Source organism: Thunnus thynnus, chromosome 16 (genome assembly GCF_963924715.1).
Source record: "Thunnus thynnus chromosome 16, fThuThy2.1, whole genome shotgun sequence".
NCBI lineage: Eukaryota > Metazoa > Chordata > Actinopteri > Scombriformes > Scombridae > Thunnus > Thunnus thynnus.
This window is the reverse complement of record NC_089532.1, coordinates 4,918,075-4,928,241: the sequence shown is the minus strand read 5'-3', so window position 1 is coordinate 4,928,241 and position 10,167 is coordinate 4,918,075. Positions and strand designations below refer to the sequence as shown.

At 39.6% G+C, this 10,167-nt stretch overlaps 1 protein-coding gene across 1 annotated transcript; it reads right to left on the bottom strand.

Moving 5' to 3' along the window:
- Positions 1–1,767: 1,767 nt before the first annotated feature.
- Positions 1,768–6,491, bottom strand: ap5s1 (adaptor related protein complex 5 subunit sigma 1). Its single transcript, XM_067614532.1, has 3 exons — positions 6,204–6,491; positions 4,239–4,530; positions 1,768–2,721 (listed from the first exon to the last, which is right to left on the bottom strand). The coding sequence occupies exons 1-3, from the start codon at positions 6,383–6,385 to the stop codon at positions 2,593–2,595; spliced, it is 603 nt and encodes a 200-aa protein (XP_067470633.1). The 5' UTR covers positions 6,386–6,491; the 3' UTR covers positions 1,768–2,592.
- Between the last annotated feature and the right edge of the window lie 3,676 nt (positions 6,492–10,167).

The following is a 10,167-nucleotide window of genomic DNA, read 5'->3' as shown; positions in this document are numbered from 1 at the left end:
CAAAGATCAGCCTCCTATGCCTGTGAATCACTAATTAGATGTAATTATAAACTGTTTCCACACACGTGAAAACAATCTGTGTGTTGCTTGTTTGATGTCTACCGGCTCATTTTAAACTGTCTCAAGCAGCAGCAGCAGCATTCATGATTTTGTAGCCTGGTGAATTTTTTGCTTTGGTGTCACTATTTGTCTCTTATCAGCAATACAGACTGCAGCTCTCATCCTGTCTGGCTCTGTACTGCCCCCTAGTGGGAAATTCAAGGTCTGTCAGTCTTCACACAAGATTTTGTTGTGCAAAGTTTGATACAGTCACGTAGCTGAAGCCAAATAAGTGTGTGCTGTGAGCTAAAGGAGCCAAATCCAATTTAAGAAATTGCTGAATATCCAGATTTAAGATGACAAAATCCACACACATTATTTTTATTTATATAAACTATTTGGATTTGACGTGTTTATGCAAAGTTTTTTTGTGTGCTCAAACAGCTGATGTCAGATGTTATAGTGGTGATATTAACACTCCAAATGTTATCTTTTAGTTTATTATTCACCAAAGTGACACCTGCTCAGAAAAAAATGACTTCACTTTGGAGTTAATGAGCTAGAAATAAATGTAATCATTTAAAAATACTGGTAAAAGTGTAGTATTTTTGCTAATTTGGATATACTACATGGTCAAAAGTATGTGGACTCATGAACATTACACCCAAACGTGACTGATGAACATCTCATTACAAAACTATGGGCATTAATCTGCTGCAGTAACAGCCTCCACTCTTCTGGGAAGCCTCTCCACAAGATTTTGGACCCTGGCTGCAGAGATTTGCAGCTATTCATCAACAAGAGAGTCTGCAGGCCAGTCAAGTTCTTCCACACCAAACTCTAAAAAAAAAACCTTTCTTTATTGGCCTCACTTGCATGAGGACACTGTAGAGGAGGGAGGAAGAGGAAGGGGCCTTCACCAGACTGTTGCAACAAAGTTGGAAGAATACAATTGTGTAAAATATCTCTGCATGTTGTAACATTGAGATTTCCCTTCGTTGGTACTAAGGGATCAAGACCAAACCACGAAAAACAGCCACAGACCATAATTACGTAAACATATGCAGGGTTGTTGACATATTTTTGGCCATATAGTGTAAAATATAGCCTCAAGTTGCACAGCAAGGACAATTCAGATTTTACAATCTCAAATACTTTGTTTTTATGGGAAACTCACACTCAAAATGCAAGTTGGTGAGTTGGGTTTCTTCTCCACTGCAGACTGACTCTCACAGGAACAAGATCGCCCTCTGCTGGTCTCAGTGGAAACAGTCACCTCATTCACTTGTGTTACTTCACAGGTGTTTTTATCCAGCTGCTGACATCGAGTTTGTGTTCCCCCCCCACCACCACCACCAGATGTACACAAACTCTAAATCCTCCTCTTTGTGTTTAATCATTTTTAATGTGCTATCCCTCAGTGCCTTTAGTTTTATTTTTTTTTTAATACATATAAAAAAAAGAGAAGATCAAAGCAACTGGTACTGGCATCCAGACAGACCCCCCCCCCCGTCCCCTCCCTTTGCTAAAATAAAAATCACCAGTTTGGTTTGGATTTGGTTGACAGCACAAAACTGGATTTTATGAGGACAGGAGGAGGAGCAGGAGAGTCTGGCTTCACAGCGAGCCACAGTCGGAGGTACAACAGATGTTCACAAGACACAGGAATGTATTTGTCATTTGTTGTCTGGGTTTTTCCGTTAATGATTGTGTATTCGTCATTGGTTCCTGTTTTCTGCATGCAATATCTCCGTATGTATCATCTTTTGTGGCTTTATGATTATTTCAGGTCATTTCTTGCCTTTTTTTATTGTCAAAGTCTCACAATCATAACATTTCTGCTTCTAAATGGCATCAAACAGGTCTAACTTATATCTTTCTTTACTCCATTTCAGCTGTTTGTTACTTTGAGATGATGTATAGTATTGTATACTGCAAAAACACATAAAAAAAACTCCTCTGGTTTCCTACTCCTCTTCAGGAACAAAAGGTCCATTACAAGTCAAAAAAGTAACACAATGCACCAGTGAAATTCATTTGTCCTCCCTGAATTTTCATCTTAGCGGCAGTTAATAAGAACGTAATCGACTGCGAACACAAGAAACAGGTTGCGCCTGGTTCCTCAAGGTTGCATCGTGACATTTCAAGTATTGTGAATCAGATAAATGCCACTTTGATGTTGATAAGCAGGTTGTAACTGGCCTCTTCGACTGCTTCTTTAATCTGCCACATTTTTTTCCCTTTCCACTCTTCAATTTGACAAACAGGATTTGAACTGAAGCCTCCCACACAGTAAACAGCCAACAGTGAGCTGCAAGTAGCTGCGGGAGATATTTACCACTGTATGTGTTTACACCTCATGCAATCTGAAACAGCAGCTGCCAGTAGTCCATTCTTCTTCTACTGCTGCAGAAATGTCACCAAATGTAAACAACAGCTTGTTTGTCAAACATGGAAACTAGCAATAATCTCGTTCAGACTGGAAGTCAGGTCGTAGTGCAGCGATAGCAGCGACCCCGATACGGTGACCTCAGTCCGCCGGGTTGCTCGGGTTCACTTGGCCATGTAGGCCGCCACTTCCTTCTCCAGACTCTGGGCGAAGCGGTGGTTGAGGAAGAGGAGCTGCCCGTGAGGCAGCAGGCGGCTGAGCAGAACGTCGATACGGTTGCTCTTCAGCAGGACCTGGAGAGAAAACGTTGTTAGTAATGACTTTTTAACGATCGCAGCTACTTACAGATGGTAATAAAATCTGTGCGGCTGCAATCTGCTTTCATTACTGTTTTTATTTTTTAATTTCCAGAACATGTGATGAGTTGCTGCTGTTGAGCATTTGTCAAGCAATGCTTAGTCTGTGTTCATTTCTGTTTCAATGGATTGATTCTAGTCTAATGAGGCACTTTAAACATGTCTGGATGCCACAAAAGGTTTAATATGAATAGATGTACCAGACAATAAATTATTTTAAGAAAATACATCCACGAGTCCCAGCTCACCTGATTACTCAAGTGAAATTTGGATGTTAAATATGGACACACTCTGTCAACAGGAAGTGACAAATCAATGCATTAGCCCGTCTCTCAATACCTTCTGATTTCCCTACCGTGTCTGTGGCTTTCAGCTTCAAACCCACTGATTCCAACTGAAGAAATGAATGAATCTTTAAAAAAAAACAGGCCACAAATACTGTATATACTTTAATTTCTGCAATGACAGAGCTGAACTCTCCCATGTTAAAGGAAATCGAACGCTCCATCTTGTTACATTCAAGTACAAAACTGGTTAGTAAAGGGAGGAGACACAGCAGACCAACCTTATTCTTCAGCCAATACAGGCTTATTTTTACCCACCAAAATAGTAACAACAGTTGAGGTTTCTTATAGCGGGCTGCCAGAAGATGTCCAAACATCTCACTATTCAGATTGTTTTATTGAGCTTTTCTCTAGATCTCCATGAGAATTATATAAAAATGCCCACCTCCCACCTGTGATGTCAACGCCCCAATTCCAGTAGAAAAACAGCAAACATGTTTTAAAAATCTGTCAGATATTATCCAAAATCTATGAGACTGAAGTTAGAGTTCGTGGGAAAGTTAGGTAACCTAAAGTTGACATAACTACACATTTCCAGGTCTATATTCATATTCTGGGGCTCTACTGGAGTATCTTAACATGCAGTTCAATAAACTCCTTATTTATCTTATACTGGTTCTTTATGCAGCCCCTCAGTTCAGCCTCTGTCTGAAACAGGCTACACCACTTAAAGTTGTGAAAGAGATGCACATCATAGTAACAGCATTAACACTGTTTAAAATCACCTGTTAGATTTGTGGAACCTTATTCTATTTGTAAAAATAGAAAAAGGGGCAATTTCACTGGTTTTTCTCCATCCAGAACACATCAGACCAAGTCTAGATCAAGTCTCTTTGATAATCTAGTCCAGGTCTGACAAGTACAGTCTCATCAACACTTAACTATAATCGACCCAACCATCATAATTTAATTAAACAATTTTGGGCTATGTAAAAATATGCAAATATTTATCCCTTGCTGCTATTTGGAGCTGCTGTTTCATTAAGTTTCCTAGTGCAGCTCTTGGTGCCAAATTTTTTTAATACTTTGCCAGCTGTTTATTTTAATTTCTAAAAGGGTCCCAGTCACATCTAGAAGATGAAAACCTGTCGGGTTTGGAGTTTTCCTCACCTCGCTCCCCTGCCCCAACATGTGCAGGTGCTCCAGGCAGTGTCGCGTCAGGTTGCGCAGCGTTCCTTCAGCCAGCAGAAGGTTCTCGTGGGGCTCACAGACCAGAGCGAAGCCAAAACTCTGGACGCCCAGCCACAACACACTCATCTCCTCAGAGAAGGGGTCTCCAGCCCTCAGCCGCACCACACCGCTGTCAGCCTCCTGCAGGGCCAGCGCCTCCTCGCCCGGCACCGTCTCCACCAGCAGCCGGCCCGACGCCTCCCGGGACAGAGACACGGCACTGCGGACCTGCCTGAACCAGAGAGACGGTACATTCAGAAACATCGAGATCACCACTAAATCACCATTACCACTCTCATTTTATTGGGATCAGGGCTACTAATAATTATCTTTATTATTTGGTTAATCCAGCTTTTTAAAATGTATTTAATTACAGAGAAATTTAATGAAGGAAAACCAGCAAGTCATCACCTTCAGCTCTGGGAACCTGTGATGGGAATTTCAAAAACCAAATGTAAAAATATTTGACAGATTAATCAAATATGTAAATATATGTGGGGCTCCAACTAAGGATGATTTTCATAATTGATTCATCTGCCAAATATTTTTGTAGATTGATCATTTGGTCTTTAAAATACCAGGAAACGGTGAAAAATGTCCATCGCAACCCAACTTGTTATCATCAAATGTCTTGTTTAGTCTGACCAACAGTCCAAACACAAAGAAATTCAATTCACTATAACGTAAGACGAGGAAAAACAGTAAATCTTCACATTTGAGAAGCTGGAACCAGAGGGTATTTGGTGTTTTTGCTTGAAATGTGATTTGAATGATTAATCAGTTATCAATTAATAGTTATCGACTAATTGTTGCAGCTCTGAATGTATGCAATACGTACATTAGTTGCATCCCTACACTGGTTTAAGGGAACTGTGGTTTTAATTTGTCTAAAATTTAACTCAAGAAGTTAAAAATGTGAGAGTGAGGCTGCTGATCATCCCAACAATCTCATGTGTTTGTTTGTTGTTGTTGTTTTTTTTTAAAGGGATGACAGTTCCTCTGTCAGTGATAATACATGTCATACCAAGACTTTAACCTGCATATGTTGGTTATAAGCCCTGGTGGAATGTACCTAAGAACATTTACTCAAATTCTGAGGTACTTGTACTTCGCTTGAACATTTCCATTTAATGCTACTTTATACTTTCTACTCCACTACATATATTTGACAGCTTTAGTTACTTTTAAGATGAAGATTTGACACAATGGATAATATAACAGGCTTTTAAAGTACAACACATAGTTAAAGATGAAACCAGTGGTTTCCAACCTTTTTGGCTTTTGATGTCTTACAAAAAGCAGTGTGTAGTCTGGTCACATTTCACATGTCTATGAGTTGTTAACAGCTCCACCAAATAGTCCAATATTTCACCAAAAAAATCAAAGATTAAAGAAAAAGTACAAAAACTGAAAACAGATGTTTTCAGATCTCACGAACCCTCAGATTTATCTGGTGACTCTTTGGAGGGGCCCGACCCCTAGGTTGGGAACCACTGGACTAAACTAACTAACTGTATATAAAGTAGTGTAAACTAGCTCCACCTCCAGCAGCTACAACAGTAACATGCTGCTCTAACACTGATGCTTCACTATTAATAATCTAATGATGTCATATATAATAATATATCAGTCAGAGGGACCAAACCTGTACGTTTAATACATTTAGCTGCTAATACGTATGTACTTTCAATTTGGTGGGAGTTTTCATGCAGGACTTCTACTTGTAATGGAGTATTTTTACATTGCTGTATTGGTACTTTTACTGAAGTAAAGGATCTGAGTGTCAGACATAACAGCCAGGCGACAGGAACTTTTAGTTTGCACAAGTGAAGTTTTATATCTTTAATAGCATTTGGAAGATGTTTAAGTTGATTCAGAGGCAGTGGGGTGAGCAGACACACTCACCTCGCCACCACAGCGAGCTTCTCCTCCTGCAGGAGTCGTCTCTCCTCCGGGCTGAGCTCCTGCTGCTGGGCGGACAGGACGCCTTCGTCCGGGCCGAAGACACGGGAGTAAAGCACTCTGCTCTCCCCGGGACCGAGAGCACTGACCGGGCAGACGGTGTGGATCAGGAAACAACGAACCATGTTGTCATGTGTGGATGAAAATGCCACTTTCTTTTCTGGAGCGCAGTCAGCTGATTACTCACTTCCGCGTTGGTCAGCTGACCGTTGCTTGGCGTTGTAAAAACCACGTGCCGGCGCTCGCGGACAAGCTTTATTTATTTTAGTTATCAGAGCTTTCAGCGTTTATGTACATATGTGAAAACATAAAAACAACATTAATAACATCACAAAGGTGTTTAACTGTAGATATTATTATATACTGTAGATAATATCAGTCAATATAAATAATACAATATAAAGTAAATCTGAGTGAACATTTTCTTGTACCAATAAGATGTTTAGGAAGGTGAAGGTGATTATTTGAATTTATCACTAAGTTAAATCATTTTCTCTCACACTAATATCTTGTGTCTGATATGAAAAAAATTTAAAATCTTTAAATATTACAAATTACTCCATCTTCCTTGTTGGAAATTTCAGAGTCTATGAATTAATATAGAAATATTTCTCATTTCAAATGTTTCACTGCTGGATACAAGATGTCCATTCTCAGTTCAAGTTTCCACATCACATCTGTGTAAGTTGCATACTGGACCATGATTGGCATGAAGTATTCTCATAGGTACATGCCTTAAAGACACCCCCCACAAAAAATGCATCACTTTAAAATCGTTAAAATGATATACACCTTCTCCCTCATTAAAAAAAATTCCAGAATCTATGAATATGCAAATATTGTTAATTTCAAAAGTTTAACCGCAGGACACAACATGTCTCCTACTTCGCTGAAAACTCAATTCTCAGTGTATGCACACTGGTGGCTCAAGTGTCCACATTACACTTGCATAAGTTGCATATTGGACCACAACTGGCTCTAATCTAGTTGTGATGTTTCAAATCATGCTCGTGGGTAAAAGGCTTAAAGGACCAGTGTGTAGAATTTAGTGGCATCTAGCAGAACGAACTTGGCAGAAATGGAATATAATGTTCAGAAATATGTTTGAGTTAGTCACCTGAAAATAAGAATCATTGTGTTTTCGTTACCTTAGAATGAGCCCTTTAAATCTACATAGGAAGTGGGTCCTCTTCCATGGAGGATGCCACATTGTACCGCCATGTTTCTACAGTAGCCCAGAACAGACAAACCAAACACTGGCTCTAGAGATGGCCTTTCACGTTTTTCACGGCCACCATAGGTTCTCCTACATGCTTGGAAGGGGAGGGTGAGGGGGAGAGGGGTGTTCAGTTTGTTGCAATCTGCAACGTCACCACTAGATGCCACTAAATCCTGCACACTGGTCCTTTAAACTCAGATTTAAGATGAGCACAGAGACACTTTCCTCACTCAGCAGATGAATGTGAAAACAACCTTCTAGTGTCAAACTTCTGCCTCAGAGAAGCTCAAACATCCACCTGATGGAACAAGAAGGAAACCACATTTTTGAGTGGAGGGAGACTTTAAATTTCTTTAAATTTCCTCAAGTATGACAGAACCACACATATCTAATTATGCCAACATCCACTGAAGTTACATAATTTAATTTTATAGTCTTTTATTGCTTCAGAGATGTTTATTGTGGAAGCATTTTGTAATATTGTGATTTTGAGTGCTATACAAATAAAGTTATTATTATTATTATTGTTATTATTATCATATTTATGATGACTGGTTTTATTTTATTTTATCTTATTTATTTTTCTGTGCCATTTCACCATAATAGATACCTTTTTGTGCAAAAATTTCCAAAAATACAGCCTCACATCTTTGGAGACTTTGGCATGTTTTAATGTTTTTATGAACTGATTGATTTGTTTGTCAGACAAGTCAGTAGAGATCAGTTTCTATTAATGTTTTACAGCTGAATCAGACTGACCTCAACTGAACCGAATGGACCTGAAATACCAAAGAGCTAAAGAGAAGCTGTGTTTGTGAGACAGGGCTGTAGGAGTAAAAGAAGATGAAAACAGGGAAGAGAGAGACAGAATGAGGCTGCAGAGAAGGTCGAGCAGACAAACAGAAGCAGCTGCTAAGCCAACAGCTGCTGCTGGTCACGCTTCTTTACTCCGAGAGGGCCTGTGCACTCTCTGTGTGAGTGTGTGTGAAGAAACAGCAGTGATGGAGGGAAAAGAAAGAAGAAAGAAAACATTCCCCCAGCTTTGTTAACATTCACTCCACTGTCCCGTTAACCTCCTAACCCTCTGCCCTGCACAGGCCAGCTGAGACTAAAACACTCTGTAACAAGTCTGGAAGACGCGAGGGGTCAAGTTTGTTGGAGGATTTCATATTTTTTTGGATGAAACCTTTCTTTCTTGAGGATATTCTGCTTGTTCCAGTGTTATAGCTGTAAGAGCTGGATGAGAGCAGCTACTTATGAGTGCATATGTTTTCAGTCGTGAAAGCAGTGAGGCTTTACATGTGGAAATGTTGGTCGTTATTCAGTCGGTGCACCACTTTAGTCCAGAGTAAAATATCTCAACAAATATTGGATGGATTGCCATGAAATTTTGTACAGACATTCATGATCTCTAGATGATGAATCCTAATGGCTGACTTTTCCTCTAATGTCACCAGCAGGTCAAAGTCTTCAATTATTCAGTGACATCTATCGAAATATATGCATCGGGACAAAATTTAGGACAGACATTCACGGTTCCCTAATGGTGAATCTTTTTTGTGATCCCCTCACCTCTGTCTCAGCAGCAGGTCGAAATGGCTCCACAACTAATGGATGATTGCCATGAAATTCGGTACATGTTTATGACTTTGGTGATCCCCTGACCTTTCATCTAGCAGGTCAAAGTGTTAATATCTTTAATACTTTTGTTAATGGCCAAATATCTACAAAATTATTGCTATGTGTCAGCTGAGTTTGTGTTTAGTACTAATTAGCAAATGTTAGCACCCTAAAATGCTAAATAAAGGTGGAAGCAACACATCAGCATGTTAGCACTGCCATTGTGGACATGTTAACATAGCATTTAGCTACTTTCAACAACCTTACAGAGCCTCTAGCGTGGCTGTAGTGTGAAATGTCTTTATTGCGTTACGTTAGATTCATTTGGCAGATGCTTTTGTCTTAAACATCTTTGAATACAAGCATTCAAACTCTATAATCCTGACAGCTCTTAGATGGTTTAAATATGAAATTTGGTAGTAACATTCACCATCTTCAGAGGATGAATTTGAATGACTATGTTGATCCCCTAACTTTTTTCATCTAGTCCCACCAGCACGTTGACATTTTGCCTTCAGATTTCAACTGTAATCTCTTTGGTGATCCCCTGACTTTTCATCTAATGCCATCATCAGGTTTCAGTGTGTTTATTTCCCTTTTAAATGGTGCCACATTTGTAAGGAACATGCATTTGTGGAATGAGCAGCAGACCTGAGTATGTGAGTTGTACCCATGAAAAATTTGCCAAATCTTCTCTGCCAATGCCAAACAGCTTATTCTGCCATTGACTCTTGTTTTGTGTGGATTGGATGATTGAAGTTTGAAGAAATAAGATATATTGGCAATTTAACAATTTATTCATTTAACAAACAGGAGCCTCAGTAGCATGTCCTCATGCTGGTCACCAGCCTGGTCACACACTGCTGTGGGATGGCATCCCGTTCTTCAACCAGCATTGTCTAAGACATCTTTGAATACAAGCATTCAAACTCTATAATCCTGACAGCTCTTTGATGGTTAAAATGTGAAATCTGGTAGTAACATTCACCATCTTCAGAGGATGAATTTTAATGACTATGTTGATCCCCTAACTTTTTTCATCTAGTCCCACCAACACGTTGACATTTT